The sequence below is a fragment of the Orbicella franksi genome, chromosome 12, assembly GCF_964199315.1.
Source record: "Orbicella franksi chromosome 12, jaOrbFran1.1, whole genome shotgun sequence".
In the NCBI taxonomy this organism is placed as follows: domain Eukaryota; kingdom Metazoa; phylum Cnidaria; class Anthozoa; order Scleractinia; family Merulinidae; genus Orbicella; species Orbicella franksi.
Window position 1 is genome coordinate 5,798,630 of NC_138156.1, and position 19,284 is coordinate 5,817,913.

A 19,284-nucleotide genomic window follows, 5' to 3' on the forward strand; every position below is an offset into this window, starting at 1 on the left:
TATCGAAGAGATAAAATGCATCGGTTGCACATATCAGATGATTGTCCTCCTCTGGATAGCAATTCGTCTACTGGATAAAGATTTCCTTTTTGATCAGCTGGGGCAAGGACTAGCCTTATTGACGCCAGTTGAAAATGAAATAAGTGTTGAAACAAACCCGTCCAAACTCAATACAGTTTCTTTGCAAACATTAATTAATTTCAAAGATTTAACTTTGTTCTTGTCTTGTTTACAGACGCCATGTCAGCTGTCGCTATCTTCCCCTTCAGTAAAGCTTCCAGAGGAAGGGAACTTCGCAACAGGAGCCCGCCGGCACGTTACTCGAACGTCGTGTATACCCCGGGTCCTGACGGTCTACCATACGGTTCATACTACTTCCGCGGACGACCAAGCAGCTATGTTGAGATCCCTAACCGGGGGACACTGGATGTGCGGAGCTGCGTGACAATCTTAGCTTGGATCTATCACCAAGGACACGCTGGACCCATCGTGAACTACAAACGCAACGGCTGGGGAGTCCACTTCTGGATGGTAAACCCGAAGACACTGTTTGTACGCTACACGCAGCGTATTGGACGCCGTTTCACCCACGCTTTGGCGTACCGAGGCGTCAAACCGCATACATGGCAGTTCGTGGGAACATCATACAATAAAAACACTGGTGTTGCCAAACTTTATATTAACGGCAAGATGGTGGCGCGCCGCAAGATTGGAAAGATTTCATTGGCTACAAATTACGAGATTAGAGTTGGAGCACGGCAGGGTGACCGTCGCTACTTCCGTGGACGAATTGCCTGCTTGCAGTTTTACAGCGCTGCTTTGACCACCAACATGATCCGTCGACGAATGAAGGCTTGCTTCAGAAGAGGTAAATGTGAGCCTTAGGCGCGCTGTTATCAAGCAATAGCACAAAAAACATTATTTTCAGGAAATTTCACTTTCATCCAAAAAAATAATATATAGATTTAGCCAAGCCTAAAAAAGCGAAGCTCCTTGGCCGCTTTCTTAAAAACCCGATTAAGGTAACCCTGGATAAGTGATAATTTTGATTTGAGTTTTGTAAATTAACGGTAAGGTTTTCTGTTTATATTTTTGGCCTTCTGTTTTGATTTTGAATAATCTCAAGCCCTGATCCTAAAGTAGTGAAAAACACTTGTATACACTTTAAATTTATACTTCGGTTAACTTTTAATCCTGGGTTAACCCAATTTCCGAACAACCCGGCCCTAATTACAACAAATTAACCTGACAAGAGCCTGGAATCCAATCCAAAACAAGTACTTAGCCAGCGGTCAAATTTAAAAAAACGCATGACCTCGATGAGCTATAAACCTGAGCCCGCATTAAAATCACATGATACTGGTTAGCGGATACCTTGTTTTGACAGATGTCTATTCAACCTAACATGGATGTCAAATATCAAAGGCGTACGCTGTAAACCAAGACTTGGTATAAGCTGGAGTATGGCCGCCATGTTGCGCGACGTCGTCGTCGTCGTTGGGCGTACGCGCCCGCGATCCATGCCCCTAGTCATGATGACCGAGAAAAAAGAGTTGCCTGGGTTTTTATTTCTATGCATGCATGTCATTCTGTTCCTATAGTTATGGTGCTCCACTTGGCGGCCCTTCGGGCCGCCAAAACTCCGCTAATATAGCCGCCATCTTGAAACGAAGTCCAACATCTCAGATCTTATGTCGTTTTTCTTAGAACTTTGCTAGTCTTTGTCTCTATATTGAGACGGTTTACCCTTACCTGGAACTTCATCTCTTGATAGTCCAAACATGTCGGCCATGTTGGTCTAATATGGCCGTCATCTTGAAACAAAGTGTAAATTTTCTGGTCTAATAACTTTTTATGTAGTAGCTTAGTGGTTTTTGTGTGGATATCAAGATGTAAAACTGTAACGTAAAACTTCATCTCTCGATGGTAGAATCCCATCTCTTCAACGGGTCAAAAAGAGAATGATGTCAAACATCCGCCATGTTATTCTAATATGACCCTCATCTTGAAACAAAGACCAACATCTTAGGTCTAATAACTTTTTTCCAAGTACCTTGCCAGTTGTTGTCTTGACATTAATATAGTCTTCTCTCGCCTGCAACTTTATTTCTCGATATTGTAATCCGATCTCTTTTACGGGTTGAAAAGAGGATTAAGTCAAAAAACAGTCATGTGAGCCTAATATTGCCGCCATTTTAAAACGAAGTGCAGCTTTTCTGGTCTAAAAAATTTTTATTTAGTACCTTGGTACTTTTTGTGTGGATATCAAGATATAAAACTGTAACGTAAAACTTCATTTCTCGATGGTAGAATCCCATCTCTTCAACGGGTGAAAAAGAGAATCATATCAAACATCCGCCATGTTAATCTAATATGGCCGCAATCTTGAAACGAGGTGTAACGTTTGTGGTCTAAGAGCGTTTTTCGTAGTACCTTGCTATTTTTTTCTTTACATCAAGACAGTCTACTGTCGCCTACAACTTTATCTCTCGATATTAGAAACCCATCTCTTTATGGGTTGAAAAGGAGATGATGTGAAACAGCAGCCATGTAAGTCTAATGTGGCCGCCATTGTGAAACGAAGTGCAGCTTTTCTGGTCTAATAACTTTTTATGTAGTACCTTGGAAGTTTTTGTGTCAATATCAAGATATGAAACTGTCACCTAAAACTTTATCTCACGATGAAACGAAATCTGACATCTCAGGTCTAATAACATTTGTCTTAGTAGTTCGGTAGTTTTTGTCTTTACATCAAGACAGTCTACTGTTGCCTGGAATTTATCTGTTAGTGTTAGAATCTCATCTCTTTCACGGGTTAAAAAGAAGATCATCATTTCAACGGGTGGAAAAGAGAATGATGTGAAGCTTTCGCCATGTTAGTCTAATGTGGCCGCCATCTTGAAACAAAGCCCAACATCTCAGGTCTATTGTTTTTATTAGAACTTTGCTCGTCTTCATCTCTATATCGAGATAATCTACTTTCGACTGGAACTTCATCTATTGATATTAGAATCCCTTCTCTTCAACGGGTTGAAAAGAGGATATTGTCCAAACAACGGCCGATGTTTTACATCATCCTCTTTTCAATGTTGATCTCATATGACCGTCATTATGAAACGAAACCTAACTTCTCAAATCTAATAACATTTGTCTTAGTAGTTTGGTAGTTTTTGTCTTTACATTAACTGAAGACAGTCTACTGTCACCTGGAATTTTATCTCTTGATATTAGAATCCCATCTCTTTCACGGGTTAAAAAGAGGATGAAGTCCAAACAACGGCCAAGTTAGTCTAATATGGCCGTCATCTTGAAACGAAGTGTAAATTTTCTGGTCAAATAACTTTTTATGTAGTAGCTTGGTAATTTTTGTGTGGATATCAAAATATAAATATGTCACACAAAACTTCATCTCTCGATGGTAGAATCTCATCTCTTCAACGGGCGAAAAAGATAATGATGTCAAACATGTGCCAAGTTACTCCAATATGGCCGCCATCTTAAAACGTAGTCCAACATCTCAGGTCTAGCAACGTTTTTCCTAATACCTTGCCAGTTTTTGTCTTTCCATCAAGACGTAAAACTTCATCTCTCGATAATAGAATCCCATCTCTTCAACGGGTGAAAAAGAGAATGATGTCAAACATCGGCCATGTCAGTCTGATATGGCCGCCATCTCGAAACGAAGTCTAACATGTCAGGTCTAATAACGTTTTTGTTAGTACCTTGCTAGTTTTTCTCTTTACATCAAGACAGTCTACTTTTGCCTGGAACTTAATCTCTCGACATTAGGCTCCATCTTTTTCACGGGTTAAAAAGAAGATGATGTCAAACAACGGCCATATTAGTGTAATATGGCCGCCATCTTAAAACGAAGTTCAACTATTCTGGTCTTATAACTCTTTTATTAGTAGCTTGGTAGTTTTTGTATGAATATCAAGATATAAAACTGTCACTGAAAACTGTATCCCTCGATGTTAGAATCACATCTCTTTAACGAGTGGAAGATAGTATGATGAGAAACATCGGCCATGTTAGTGTAATATGGCCGCCATCTTGAAACGAAGTCCAGCATCTCAGGCCTTTTGTCATTTTTCTCCGAACCTTGCTAGTCTCTGTCTCTATATCAAGACGGTCTACTCTCGCCTTAGAATCACATCTCCTGAACGTGTTGAAAAGAGGATGAAGTCCAAACAACAACCAATGTTTCACATCATCCTCTTTTCCCTGTTGATCTAATGTGGCTGTCATCATGAAAGGAAACCTAACTTCTTCTTTTTTTGTTGTTTTAATTAATTAACAACTGGCGTTTTCTTGTTGTAGGTCCGATGCCTGTTCCTATTCCGAGGCCGGGACCTGGTGGAAGAGGTGAGTATCGGGAGGCAACTAATTAAGACTTTTCATGGCGCCTGTTTTTTTTTTCAACAAACTGTAACTCAGCCAGCAAGGCACTGGATCCGTTGCTCTCTGTTGTCGTTTAGAGCGCGCCTCTTGTGTCCATAAAGTTACCTTTTGCTACAGTCTTCTTCACAGTTCACTGTTTAAGGGTTTGAAATAATTAATTTCTCAGTGATCTCCACATAAAGAAATTTCGATTTACTTAATTACTTTAAAATGAACTAATGCCACATTTCTTGTCATTCCTTGAAACAAGTACTGATTCACAGTACTTTCAACTTCTTTACCGAATTGTTTCAGTTTGCAAAACACGACTCGACCTTGGTTTCATCATCGATGGCTCAGGAAGCGTTGGTCTGTCCAACTTCAAACGCTGCCTTCAATTCATTAGGAACATGGTTCGTACCTTTGTCATCTCGCGTCGCTTCACGCGAGTCGGTGCCGTCCTTTATAACACGAGAGCCTTCAAAGTATTTGGTTTCAATCGGTACGGTAACAAGAACCAAGTCCTGCTCGCAGTAAGGCGTATAAGCTATCCTAAAGGAGGCACCATGACGGGACGGGCCATCAATTATGCGTACCGCTATCTCTTCCGTCGAAGTAGAAGACGAAAGGTGTGTATTATCATGACAGACGGACGATCGTACGACAGTGTGGTGGGTCCTGCACGAAGCATGCGCAAGGCAGGGGTGGAAATCATTACGCTTGGCTTGGGATTGCGGTACAATATAAGGCAGTTGAGGAAGATGGCTTCCAATCGTCGACTGGTGTTCACAGCACGATTTAGAAATCTGAATTCTGTTGTCAGGGTTATTAAAAGGAAAGCATGTGGTGCGACAGGTTAGTAAAAGGAAGAATGTGAAATTCAGGCATTTTAATCCCAAGATTGCTAAATTTAAAATTAAGAAAAAAGAAAGGAAAATCTGTTTGGTACAGTAAAATGTTAATTAACGAACGGCACAACAACAAAGTTCTGATAAATAGCTTTAATTTAAACGGTCACTCCTCAAAGTTTTAAAGCCACCAGCATGATAAACAGTAACACCTCATAAAAGTACTACTCAACAGCTTTTATTGGAATGGTCACACAGTAGGGTTTCATCCTACACATCATATTAAATAGAGTTTCATCCACGTGGCAGTTGTAATGGTTCCAACCACGGATAAGATAGGGTCTTCTACACACGGTAATGATTTTGTTCCATTAGAGAACAGTCGAGTTAATCCTGTTCCCTTCTGTCAGTTGTATTTAAAAGTTATGACTTCATTTCTCCAAGGTGTTAAACCAAAGCCTCGCCCTAGTCCCAAGCCTCCACGTCCTGGTCAAGCTACATACTTCTGGGAAGGCTGTTACAATGACAAAAGAAGACGAGCCATAAGGTACAGACTTGGAAACTTCCACAGACGAAAAGACCCAGTGAGCGCATGTGCTGCAGCAGCCTTGAGACGTCGTTTCAAAGTATTTGCAGTAGAGAATGGTGGAGAATGTTACTCTGGCCGCTCGGCTCATCGAACATACAACCGTTACGGACCCACCAATCGTTGCAGGCGAGGCAGAGGAGGCCCGTGGGCAATGGACGTGTACAAGTTTGGACAACGTATGTCTTACGTTGAATTGTGTTTATAATCGCAGTAAAGGTCACAAACAATTCAAGCAGCCCAAAATGATGCGTAAACAGCGTGCTTTGCTCCAAAGTGTGGCTGTTTGTGCGTGAGGGTTGCGCTTGACTTTTTGAGATTGATGCTTCCCGTTTTGCATTCCTCTCATCGTGCCCCTCGCTCGCTTTTTGCGAAAAAAAAGACAAAAAAAGAAACAAAAACAAAAACAAAAAAACAAATGTAATGGCACCTTGCGATAAGGCTGGTTGAAACAAGAAACAAATATGCACATTTCTCGCTTGATAATAACACGTAAATACAGGCAATGTGTAGATTTTCCTTTTTTTTTTTTACTGACAAAATGCCAAGGGGATAAAATTTATCCTACCATTCTAAACAGTATTCGAATAAAATGTGTGCCTATTACTATTAATGTGAACGTGGAATGAACGAGGAATGAACGAGGAATGAATAAATGCATAATAATGAATATTAACGTGAATCCCAGTCGAGGTGACTGTAGCATAACAAAAGTCTAAGCTATCGCATTGGAATGACTTTGTGTAAATGTTAACACGTGTGTGTACACACAAAGTTAATTACTTCAGCCGAAGAAGTATAACGTCTTGTTGTTTAGCAATCAAAATAGAAAGCTTAGTCAACTGTCGCAGACAAGTCGCCATCTTTGCTGGAACAGTGAGCATAATTGTTGGAAATTACATTTAACCTCTCAAGTGAGAGGAGCACCTTTATTTTGCACTACTGATGAAATTATCTCTTAACACTCAACTTTGCCATGATTCTAACATTCCAAAAGTTACAACTTTAACTTCCATAAAATACGTTTTCATTACAGCTCGTGGTTGGACCAATGTTTACATCCGAAGTATCGGCTGCTTCAAAGACAAGCCTAGACGTGCTGCCGGTAGCATGGTCGCCAACTTAAGGGGATTGAAGTTTGCCGTCCGAGATTGCGCGCGACAGGCCCGAAAACGAGGCTACAGGCTATTTGCGGTGCAAAATGGTGGCGAGTGCTTTATGGGTCCCAGAGCTAAAATTACGTACAAGAAATATGGTCCTTCCAAGCGGTGCCGAGGAGGCAAAGGCGGTCCCTGGGCGAATAATGTCTATATTATAGTTGTGAAAGGTAGGTTTTTAGATTTTGTGGGAATTATTTTAAGTAAGCTGTTTGGTTCCACCTATTTTTCAATTCAGTACCTTGGCTCCTCAAGAATACTAAGAAAAAAGGGGATGAATTCCAACTCCCCCAGATAAGAACTGAGAGATGCAAAAGCTTGTTTATGAACAGGTTTGCTTTTAAACCTCTGTAGATTTTAAATTGTACACATCTTATTTTCATTCAGGATTTGATTGTGAAGACTCACGTCTGCTGCTCATGTCTGACGTTTCTCAATAGCAAATAAAGATTTCATTCATTTATTCATTCATTCATCCATTTATGCATTCATTCATTCATGGTTCTTATCAATGAACGTGTGTCATATAGTTAACTAATTCATTCATGTATTTTCTGTTGTCATACTTCCTCCAAAAGCTTGACCCTCTACTCCACTCTACCAACACACATACAACCCACCAGTCCCCGCTGTGCTCCGACGAAGGGCTAACGGTCAAAACATCAACCTCGTTGACCGACAAGAGCGATTAATTTACCTTAATCGACCTAAAGTTGATACTCGTCACTCGTCACTCATCATACTCGTATTGCACCACGTCATGTTTCCTTTTGTAAAATAAAGTTATTAGACGTTTTTTGCCTGACTGGTCGGTGAACGCGCAAGTTTGCTAGCCTGAAAGAAGCATACTCCGCGAACCTTTGTTCAGTTCTTGTTGGATTATTCCTGCAGTCCATGCACATTTTTTCATTGCTATTGCTCTATCTTTTAATGCTTATGAAAGTTTCAAACTCTCTGTTTAGGTCGAGTGAGACCCAAGCCAAAGCCTGTGAGGCCAGTTAGACCAGTTAGGCCTAGAGGTTAGTGACCTTTTTTATATAACTATTTCTGATGTTTTTATTAACTTTGTTTGAGGTCTTTCTTCTTGATTCGTTTTAAGACTTTACCCAAATTCTGAGGCCAATTAAATGATTCCCATTTACTTCAGTTCATAAATTTCTCTTTTACGATAAATTGATTATATAATTCTTTCCGTCTAGTGAAAACTCGAGCTGTGGCTATTTTCCCGCTTAATGGAGGCACAAAGGGAAAAGATATAAGTTCCAACAGAAACGTACGCGGAGTACTCAGTTACGTCCGCCCCGCGCCTGGACCAGACGGAACACGTGACGACTCGTACCAGTTCTACGGAAGAAGCAACAGCTACATTCTCTTCCCCAACCGAGGTGGCCTAGATACCAAACGTTCTATCACTCTCCTAGCGTGGATCTTCCACCAAGGACGTGCAGGACCCATCTTCAACTACATGCCAAACGGCTGGGGCGTGCACTTTTGGATGATAACACCGACAACGCTGTTTGTGCGGTTTACGCGTCGAAGAGGACGGCGTTTCACAACCGCGGTCGTAAGCAGGAGTATCACACCTGGACGATGGCAGTTTGTTGGTGCAAGTTACAACGGACGAACAGGCCAAGCGAAGCTCTTTGTCAATAGAAGATTCACAGCGAGGAAATACATCGGGAGAATACGGTTGGCGACTAACTACCCGGTGAGAATGGGAGCTCGTATCGGTGACGGGAGATATTTCCGAGGACGAATCTCGTGTATGCAGGTGTACAATGGTGCTCTTTCCCTGCGACAAATCATCTCCAAGAAACGAAGATGTTTTAGAAGAGGTAAGCTGAGATTATATAGTTACATGTCCCGCTTTTAGTAGGAGAGGACAATTGAGTTTGCCGTCATGATTTTTCGTGGTCTTTGCATTGACAAACAGAGAGGAGAGGTATAGAAAGAAAATCATTAGGTTGGGCAATGTCTGGTTGATCTACCATCAAAATAATCTCAGAATCGTAATTGCAGTAAATCTTGGAAATCCAAATTAAAAGTATACCTTCCGTTTTGATGTGCGACAGAACGTTAAATAGGAGCTATGTTATGCCTTTAGGGAGTTTTCTCAATTACAAGTTGCTTGCTTGAAATAACATAGAACTATCAATTAATAATAAGAAAGCCAAGTCCTAGTGTAACACTACTCAAAGTAGATAATTCGCTTTGTAATAACTTCGCCAATCCTTTCTAAACATTCTATTTTTTTAAAAGCACTCTTGTATTTTTTAAACATTTTATTCCATTAGTTCCAGTTAGACCAAGACCAAGACCCAGGCCTGCTGGCCGAGGTATGTTCTTACAATAAGTATACAAGTTTGAATCTTTGCCCTGTTACTATTTCAAAAGTCTCTCTTGCTTGATATAGCGTTATATTTCAGGCGTGCACTAATTATTGTTTCCATTACGTAGTTGCTAGCATATACTATTGAAAAATTGATTTGACGAGAAAAGTTCAGACAAGTTTCCCATCTTTGGTAATAACTTTCCTTTTATTTTTGTTTTAGTTTGCACGAAGCGTCTTGACCTTGTGTTCCTGATTGACGGATCAGGAAGTATCGAAGCAGCCGGTCGCGGTAACTTCCGACGTTGTATTGAATTTGTCAAGACCATGGTGTCTTCATTCAGTGTGTCACCACAGCGCACGCGTGTGGGTGTGGTATTGTTCTCTTCCCGCACCTGGTTGATACTGGACTTTCACCAAAGCAGAAGCAAGGCTACCGTGCTCCGGCGCATTGATAGCATGAGATACCCACGCGGAGGTACCAAGATTGGAAGAGCCTTGAACTTCGTGCTACATCGATTGTTTAGACGAAGCAGGAGGGCGCTCAAGGTAATGGGAAAAACGGATAACTATGATCATTGTGTAATTTCTTCTTACAGTATCTTAAAATGCGCTGTCAAGTGGCACAATCTTTAACGGAAATGAAATTAATCCGCGACTTTTCGTAATTTCTTTTGACCAATTTTTGTAGCACCTTATCTCAGAAGTCCTCTTTTTGTCAAAGAACTTGCACTTGTCCCTTATTTTCGCGCTTACTTTGTTGTCAAACATGTTATAATAATCATATCTGACAGCTGATTGGCTGATTTCGAAGAAAAGTTTAATTAATATGGCTCTAACTTAGTATTGTTTCATTTCTACAAATGGTAAGTACCTCTCATAACAAGTTAATCAGCAGCAGGAAATTGAGCGTATACGAGCCGTAACGTATTATAAAACACGATCGTTCGTTTTATTTTATTACGAACCGTGAATCTTTTGCGCACACTTTTATTGGACCAATCTGTATTTTCTCCTTTTTTCAGGCGCTATTAGTCATGACGGATGGCATCTCGCAAGACCGTGTGCGGAGACCTGCACTAGCTTTGAGAGGCCACGGAGTGTGGGTATTTGCTTTGGGGATCGGTCGGCGATATCGAAGACGCCAGCTTCAGCAAATAGCTACAAATGGACGATTCGTGTTCACTACAAACTTTAGAAGTCTGAATAGGGTCGCTCGACGCATCTCAAGCAAAATATGTCGATGTAAGTACATTGCCCAGTGCGCTGCTAAAGGCTAAAGTCGCGGGGCTGGCCTCGAAAAAACGCTAGCCGTGGACTTGTGTTCCAGTAATATAATAATAAGAATACTTTACTTATATAGCGCTATTTTTATCATTATCCAATAGCGCTTTACTATGATTTTAAAAATGTTTCACCAATAAAATTAATTGAAGAAAAAAACCTAGGAATATCTAAAACATGAGCAAAATAAACTAACCAATAAAATAACAAAGCTGTAAAAATCAGAATAAAAACTAATAATAACGAAACCTTATAATAAAAACTTACTAACTGACTAACAGTAAACCCCTTAGCGCCGAATAGATGACTCCAGCTGTAGTGCAGAATGGTCTTTTATTTTACCTTTACTGTTATCTCGTTAACTTTTCACAAAGTTCTCCTTCAACTCTTAAATTCCAGCGGGTCGCCTACGGTAATTGTGCATTTTGCTATATTTTATTCGGCTAATTTTCATTTTATTTTCTTGATTACGTTCTTTTTAACTGTTTTTTAACGTTTTCTTGTTGCCTTTCTGTTTAGTGAGACCCAAAAGAAGACCTGTGCGACCAGTTAGACCATACAGGCCTAGAGGTAAGTGACGTGTTTGTTTCATTTTCATTTTCATTTACCTTGTTTGTGGCGGTAGGGGTTCTGGTAAAAATTGCTTTGACAACGTGTTGATTCCTTTTCATGAAGCCCATAAACCTTATATCCTTGCTAAATAAACGAAAGCTACAAATTTTCTCCATCTCGGCCTAGGCAATATCTCTGTTTCTTTATTAACCTTGGATGTCGTAACAAAAGCACAGCGCAAATTTTACGTGTTATGTTGCTAACTAGAATATGAAATTAATAGGATCAACGTATTGTTTTAATTGATTTTGTTCTTTTTCGCTAGTTAAAACTCGAGCTGTAGCCATTTTCCCGCTGAATGGACGCACGGCGGGCAGAGATATAAGTTCCAGTAGAAACGCGCGCGGAATACTTAGTTACGTCCGTGCCGCGCCTGGGCCAGATGGATCACGTGACGGCTCTTACCAGTTCTACGGAAGAAGCAACAGCTACATCCTTATCCCAAACCGAGGAAACTTAGACACCAAACGTTCTATCACTCTGTTAGCGTGGATCTTCCACCAGGGACGTGCAGGACCCATCTTCAACTACATGCCAAACGGCTGGGGCGTGCACTTTTGGATGATTACACCGAGAACGCTGTTTGTACGGTTTACGCGTCGAAGAGGACGGCGTTTCACGGCTGCGGTTGTAAGCAGGAGCGTCACACCTGGACGATGGCAGTTTGTTGGTGCAAGTTACAACGGACGAACAGGCCAAGCGAAACTGTTTGTCAATAGAAGGTTTACTGCCAGGAAATATATCGGGAGAATACGGTTGGCGACTAACTACCCGGTGAGAATGGGTGCTCGTATCGGTGACGGGAGATATTACCGAGGACGAATCTCGTGTATGCAGGTTTACAATGGTGCCCTTTCCCTGCGACAAATTATCTCGAAGAAACGGAGGTGTTTTAGAAGAGGTGAGTATGTTGGCGCTTTTAAAAATATTTCTAAGTCTTAAGCTCCTAACTTGGAATCTAGAAGCGCAAAGCAAGTATTAATAGATTGGGCTAGTACGCACTCTCATAATTTCGCCCGTTTTCGTCAAGCAAGGGTAAAGTGAAACTATTGCATTTAAATTGTCGTTATATGAAAGGAACATTAAGCTTTGTGAATTGTTTCTTATGAGAAACTTCAGGAATATTTACACTTTTTTATCCCATTAACAGTTCCAGTAAGACCAAGACCAGGACCCAGTCCTACTGGCCGAGGTATGTGGAAAATACAATTGCGCAAGTTAAGCAATAAAAATATTTCAGATGTTAGTATTAACTTAAATATCTTCCAGGTAAACCCTAATTATTGTCATTTTTATTTTATTTTAGTGTGCAATAGACGTCTGGATCTCGTGTTCTTAGTTGACGGATCCGGGAGTATCGAAGCAGCCGGTCGCGGTAACTTCAAACGTTGTATAGAATTTGTCAAGACCATGGTGTCTTCATTCAGTGTGTCACCACAGCGCACGCGTGTGGGTGTGGCATTGTTCTCTTCCCGCACCTGGTTGATACTGGACTTTCACCAAAGCAGAAGCAAGGCTACCGTGCTCCGTCGCATTGGTAGCATGAGATACCCACGCGGAGGTACCAAGATTGGAAGAGCCTTAAACTTCGTCCTACATCGATTGTTTAGACGAAGCAGGAGAGCGCTCAAGGTAATGAGAAAAACGGATAGCTCTTAAGATTATGTAATCTTTCCTTACAATATCCTGAAATGCGCTGTCAAGTGGAACAGTCTTTATGAGGAGCTTACTATTGGACCACAATAATGCGGAAATTTAATTAATCCGCAACTTTTCGTAATTTCTTTTGCACAAGTTTTGAAGCACCTTATCTCAGAAGTTCTCATTTTCTTTTCTTAAAATTACACCTTTTTTTTTCTTCCGCGCTTACTTTGTTGTCAAGGTAGATGTTATACGGATCATCTCTGACAGCTGATTGGCTGATTTCGAAGAAACGTTTAGTTAATATTATTCTAACTTGGTGTTGTTTTATTTCTGCAACTGGTAAGCACCTCGTATAAGAAGTTAATCAGCGAATGGAAATTGAGCGTATACAAGCCGTAACGTATTATTAAACACGTTCGTTCGTTTTATGGTTTTACGATCCGTGAATCGTTTGCGCGCAGTTTCAGACGAGCAATCTGTATTTTCCCTTCTTTTCAGGCCCTAGTAGTCATGACGGATGGCATCTCGCAAGATCGTGTGCGGAGACCTGCACTGGCTTTGCGAAACCAGGGAGTGCGGGTATTTGCTTTGGGGATTGGTCGGCGATATCGAAGACACCAACTTCTGCAAATAGCTACAAATGGACGATTCGTGTTCACTGCCAACTTTAGAAGTCTGAATAGAGTCGCTCGACGAATCTCAAGGAAAATATGCCGATGTAAGTCCTTTGCCCAAAATACGCTGCTAAGCGGGCTTAATTCGTCTAGCCTCGAGGAAGCGCTAGCCGTGGAGTTTTGTTGCAGTAGGCCGCTTAGTGCTAGATGGATGACTGCTTCTGTAGTGTAGAATGTTTGTTTTTTGTTTTGTTTTTCTCTTTGCCTTACTGTTATCTCGTCATTTTTTATGAAGTTCTCCTTCAACTCTTTATTTCCAACGGGTCACCTATAGAAAATGTGCATTTTGTTATATTTTCTTTAGCTGAATTTCATTTTATTTTCTCGATTGTGTTCTTTTTAACTGTTTTCTAACGTTTTGCTGTCGCTTCTCTCTTTAGTGAGACCGAATCGAAGACCTGTGCGACCAGTTAAACCGTACAGGCCGAGCGGTAAGTGACGTTTTTATGTTTCATTATCATTTTCATTGAGCTGTTTGGGCCGGAAGGGGTGCTAGTAGAAATTACTTTGGTAATGTGGTGATTCCTTTTGTTGAAGCCCGTAAACCTGATATCCTTACTTAATAAACGAAAGCTATAGATTTTCTCTATCTCGGTTGAGACAATACCCTGTTTCTCTACTAACTTTGGATGTCTTAACAGAAGCCGGCACAGCAGAAATTTTCTGTGTAATTTTGTAACTTATTGTCTAATTGATTTTGTTCTTTTTCGCTAGGTAAAACTCGAGCTGTAGCCATTTTCCCGCTGAATGGACGCACGGCGGGCAGAGATATAAGTTCCAGTAGAAACGCGCGCGGAATACTTAGTTACGTCCGTGCCGCGCCTGGGCCAGATGGATCACGTGACGGCTCTTACCAGTTCTACGGAAGAAGCAACAGCTACATCCTCATCCCCAACCGAGGAAACCTAGACACCAAACGTTCTATCACTCTGTTAGCGTGGATCTTCCACCAAGGACGTGCAGGACCCATCTTCAACTACATGCCAAACGGCTGGGGCGTGCACTTTTGGATGATTACACCGAGAACGCTGTTTGTACGGTTTACGCGTCGAAGAGGACGGCGTTTCACGGCTGCGGTCGTAAGCAGGAGTATCACACCTGGTCGATGGCAGTTTGTTGGTGCAAGTTACAACGGACGAACAGGCCAAGCGAAGCTCTTTGTCAATAGAAGGTTTACAGCGAGGAAATACATCGGGAGAATACGGTTGGCGACTAACTACCCGGTGAGAATGGGTGCTCGTATTGGTGACAGGAGATATTTCCGAGGACGAATCTCGTGTATGCAGGTGTACAATGGTGCTCTTTCCCTGCGACAAATCATTTCCAAGAAACGAAGATGCTTTAGGAGAGGTAAGCATGTTGGCGCTTTTAAAGATATTTCTCTGTCTTAAGCTCCTAACTTGGAATCTAGAAGCGCAAAGCAAGTATTAATAGATTGGGCTGAAACTATGGCATTTGAATTGTCGTTATGTGAATTGAACATTAAGCTTTGTGAATTGTTTCTAATGAGAAACTTCAGAAATCTTTATTCTTTCTATCCCGTTAACAGTTCCAGTTAGACCAAGACCGGGACCCAGGCCCACTGGCCGAGGTATGTGGACAATACAATTGCGCAAGTTGAGCAATAAAAACAATATTTCAAATTTTAGTATTTATTTTAGTATCTTGCAGGTACACACTAATCATTTTCATTTCTTAATTTATCTATACTAATGTTTTTATTTTTGTTTCAGTGTGCAATAGACGTCTCGACCTCGCGTTCTTAGTTGACGGATCCGGGAGTATCGAAACAGCCGGTCGTGGTAACTTCAAGCGTTGTATTGAATTTGTCAAGACCATGGTGTCTTCATTCAGTGTCTCACCACAGCGCACGCGTGTGGGCGTGGTATTGTTCGCTTCCCGCGCGTGGCTGATTCTAGACTTTTACCGAAGCAGGAACAAAGCAGGCGTGCTCAATACCATTGCTAGGATGAGATACCCACGCGGAGGTACCAGGATTGGAAAAGCTTTAAAACTTGTCCTACATCGATTGTTTAGAAGAAATAGGAGAGTACTGAAGGTAATGGAAACAAGAGCCGGTCACTTTGAATTCTTCTCGCCCCTCTAATAAACAAAAAAGTAACTCAATCTAGGCCTCAAACGTATTCAATAACAGATTTATCTATTTTCTTTGAAGGCTCTAGTAGTCATGACGGATGGCATCTCGCAAGACCGTGTGCGGAGGCCTGCACTAGCTTTGAGAAGCCGCGGAGTGTGGGTGTATGCTTTGGGGATCGGTCGGCGATATCGAAGACGCCAACTGGAGCAAATAGCTACAAATGGACGATACGTATTCACTGCCAACTTTAGAAGTCTGAATAGAGTCGCTCGACGCATCTCGAGCAAAATATGCCGAAGTGAGTAAAGGGTTTTATATTTTAAGAGCGCAGACATTCGCATACGCCTTCTGACTAGAGATGCGTAATAGAAACTACTGCTTGTAGGATATTTTGAGAGGCACGTAGAAAATAACAGTAATGATTAGAACAATAACGGATTACAAACAACTTTGCTTCATTTCAAATAACGAAAGAGAACTACCCGCCTGAATTATGAACTGAACTGCAGAGATGGGTTATTGTTGGTCCGAAACAGTTTATTTCCCTTTTTAAAATAATGTCAAAGGTTTCATGCTAACTGGAGACACTGAACCGCAACCACATCAGCAAATAAACTAACAGTCGCAATTGTTTGCTTCAGGTCACCCGCTCCGTCCCAGGCCATTCCGTCCAGGACCTCACATAAGACCAAGTGGCAAAGGTTTGTCCTCGGCGTTATGATGAAGACGCTTGAAAAATGTCTTTATTATTTTATTTTTTAGCTATTTTACTTCTTTGTTTATTTGTTTGTTTCATTTCCTCTCATTGCTAACTGAAAAAGTTCTTCAACTTTCTTTTGCTGTAATTGACTTTTTAAAGATCGGTTATTTGGTACTGTGGAGGGCATTATCCTCTAAAGAAGCGCCTTACGCTAGATTGTTCTAGTTCCTTGCTATAGCAATGCAAGACCTTTATGTTGATTATTCTTTATTTGCTGTTGCCATAGTGTGCCGCAAACGTCTCGACTTGGCCTTGTTGATCGACGGCTCTGGCAGTATCAATGCTTACGGCCGAGGGAACTTCGGGCGCTGTCTCGACTTCGTCAAACGATTGGTGGCTTCATTCAGTATCTCCCCCACACAGACTCGTGTTGGTATCGTTCTGTTTTCAACTCGCGCATGGCTCATCGCTAACTTCAGGGGACACAGAAACAAGCAAAGCTTGTTACGTGCGATTAGTCGCATTAGATATCCCAGAGGTGGCACGAAAATTGGACGAGCGCTGAGATTTGCCAGATATCGGTTGTTTAGAAGAAGGACTAATCGGCGTAAGGTAAGTGCGTGGATGGAGGTTTCTTTTAAAGTGTCCCACTCAATCGATTTGCAGCCTATTGGCAGTCATTATCTGGACGCCCAAACAGACGCCGCGCGAAGGTGCAATGTTTGGCTTTACTCACTATGTTTTTAAAGTTCCTGCTTGGAAATGCTCAAGCTTATGTAAAAGTGTGCTCGCAAATCTCTGACTCCTAGCACTTGCGTTGTCCGATGATGAAAGATAGAGTTGTAGGATTATGGCAATAGCAAACGGAAGCAATGAAAACTGGTTGATGGGGGCTGTTCAACCATCTCTCAATGAAACAATTGGAACAAGGATTCAAAAACTTGAGTGGTGTATTATCAGTCAACATCAAGTCCACTATTATTTCAATATTATGTACACAGATGTAGCGGTTGGATCGTTAGTTTTGAGATCAGTTTAACAACTTTTTTGAAAGTTTTTGCTTTCTTCACTTGTTAGTTTTGATCAGCTTTTTGTCACACCAGGTAGTGTAGTCAGTGCTTTCCTTGATGTTTAGGTTTAAACTTTTTGTTTACTTTCCTTCAGGTACTGCTTGTCATGACTGATGGTATTTCACAAGACTCGGTCCTGAAATCGTCACGTGCTCTCCGAAATGCGGGCGTGCGTATTTTGGCGCTCGGAATCGGCAGAAAATTCAGACGAGCTCAACTTAACCAGATCACGGCAAACCCAAGATACGTGTTCAACAGTGGCTTCCGAAACCTTCACCGTGTAGTGAGGTCAATCAAACGAACGGTGTGCAAAGGTAAGTAGCAGTACTTCAATAAATGGGTTTGAACAAACTACGCAACACTATACTAAGAGGTTCTCTATTATTCCTAGCAGTAAAAACGATGCATTAATGTGTGCAGCCATTTGAGTGTGAAGAAGGGTGCACGGGTTCCAGTTATCTTTACCGTGATCGTGCTGTTTGTTGGCAACCAAGGCGCGTTGTTTAATTCCCTTCCTCGCCGGAGAAATTTGAAATGGGAGGTTTCACCCTGAAAACGCATCAAATGTTTTCCGTCCACACTACTCCGGAGAAATATTAAAACGCAACAATCAGTGGTTCATTTTGGATTTGTGTTTGAGGAAAACTTGGTCAGGAAAATCACATGATTACCGTGACGCCATCGTTTTCGGAAAGCTCTGTTTTCAAAATGTTTTAAGCCCACACGAAAACCAAAACCCGGCGTTTTCAAATTCCTCTGATTTGAAGAACGTTTTCGAAAAGCTCCGTTTTCGTGACGGATTACTTTGGACGGTAGCTGCGTTTTCAAACTCCTCCCGCGTAGTGTGGACGGAGCCTTAATGGCCGCGATTGCGTCATAAACGCCTCATTCCAAAAAGATCAGGCTAACTTTTTCAGGTTCGTCCTTCCCACTCCGTCTTATTTTAATTTCGAAACCAGACAGCCATACCAAATTAAACAAAATGGCCTAACTTGTTTGTTCCGCCGTGTATGTTTGTCATACCACATTTCTAATGTAAAGGTGTTCTTCAGGTCGCCCGATACGTCCCAGACCAATACGGCCAAGACTTCCAGTGCGACCTAGTGGCAAAGGTAAGACTAGGGCTGAGCAAGCTTAGATCAGAATAGGGGTGTTTTCCATTTGTATGGAAAAACTGGGTTTTCTGGTGGGAAACCAAATGAAACGGGTCTTTCCAATGAAAATACAGAGCTGAAATACAGAAATTCAGAGGTACAGTAATAGCCCACGTATAAGAACCTGGGTTTTAAGAACCTGTTAGGCTAAAATTTTCATTTTAAGCCCCCTCCACATAAGAACCTATTAAGGCTAACATTTTAAGTTAGGTTCTTATCAGTGGGGTTGCTGTAAAATTGTATAGGTAGAAACTGCTGAATTAAGATCACCATCTATTTAAAAGTAACTTGACATAACTTTTTTTTTCTTTCAAGCTTAAGTACCATGTTGTATGTCTACTGTGTTTGCCATTCAGATAATTCCCCAAGTATTTGCAAGTACTGCACTCTACCACAGTATCAAAGAAAGCTTTCTGACCATCTCCATCTCTGTGCGAATCACAAAATATTAAAAGTAAAATATCAAAATATATCCCAATGAAATAAATAACTGCAAAATATCAAAACAACGTAAGCTCCCAATGGGCAATGCCTCAGCTTCTCAACGTGAGTTTCTTTGCTATGTTTTGTTAAGGACATATACTGTACCTACACTGAACTGCCTATAGGCATTGCTCTATGGTACAAATAAATGATTTATACAGTGTACTGTATTATGAGATGATATTTATCTTATATATAATATATTCAGATGAAATTCATATGAAAATATAAGAACCTATTTTAAGAACCTTGGTAGCCTAAATTT

The 19,284-nt window shown here is 41.2% G+C and overlaps 2 protein-coding genes across 2 annotated transcripts in view; both read left to right on the forward strand.

Moving 5' to 3' along the window:
- The window catches only part of LOC145463807 (uncharacterized), a 114,657-nt gene that overhangs the window by 87,505 nt on the left and 7,868 nt on the right, over positions 1 to 19,284 (forward strand). Inside the window, 20 exon segments of the mRNA XM_081447603.1 lie at positions 236 to 868; positions 4,321 to 4,365; positions 4,696 to 5,235; positions 5,673 to 5,993; positions 9,266 to 9,307; positions 9,458 to 9,920; positions 10,268 to 10,561; positions 11,102 to 11,154; positions 11,462 to 12,111; positions 12,307 to 12,828; positions 13,339 to 13,682; positions 13,899 to 13,945; positions 14,229 to 14,864; positions 15,064 to 15,105; positions 15,248 to 15,573; positions 15,691 to 15,910; positions 16,254 to 16,313; positions 16,599 to 17,025; positions 17,446 to 17,696; positions 18,435 to 18,494. Coding sequence (XP_081303729.1) covers positions 236 to 868; positions 4,321 to 4,365; positions 4,696 to 5,235; positions 5,673 to 5,993; positions 9,266 to 9,307; positions 9,458 to 9,920; positions 10,268 to 10,561; positions 11,102 to 11,154; positions 11,462 to 12,111; positions 12,307 to 12,828; positions 13,339 to 13,682; positions 13,899 to 13,945; positions 14,229 to 14,864; positions 15,064 to 15,105; positions 15,248 to 15,573; positions 15,691 to 15,910; positions 16,254 to 16,313; positions 16,599 to 17,025; positions 17,446 to 17,696; positions 18,435 to 18,494 — 5,976 coding nt within the window.
- LOC145462715 (uncharacterized) lies at positions 6,735 to 9,047 on the forward strand. The gene is made up of 3 exons (XM_081446298.1): positions 6,735 to 7,141; positions 7,934 to 7,990; positions 8,171 to 9,047. The coding sequence occupies exons 1-3, from the start codon at positions 6,760 to 6,762 to the stop codon at positions 8,842 to 8,844; spliced, it is 1,113 nt and encodes a 370-aa protein (XP_081302424.1). The 5' UTR covers positions 6,735 to 6,759; the 3' UTR covers positions 8,845 to 9,047.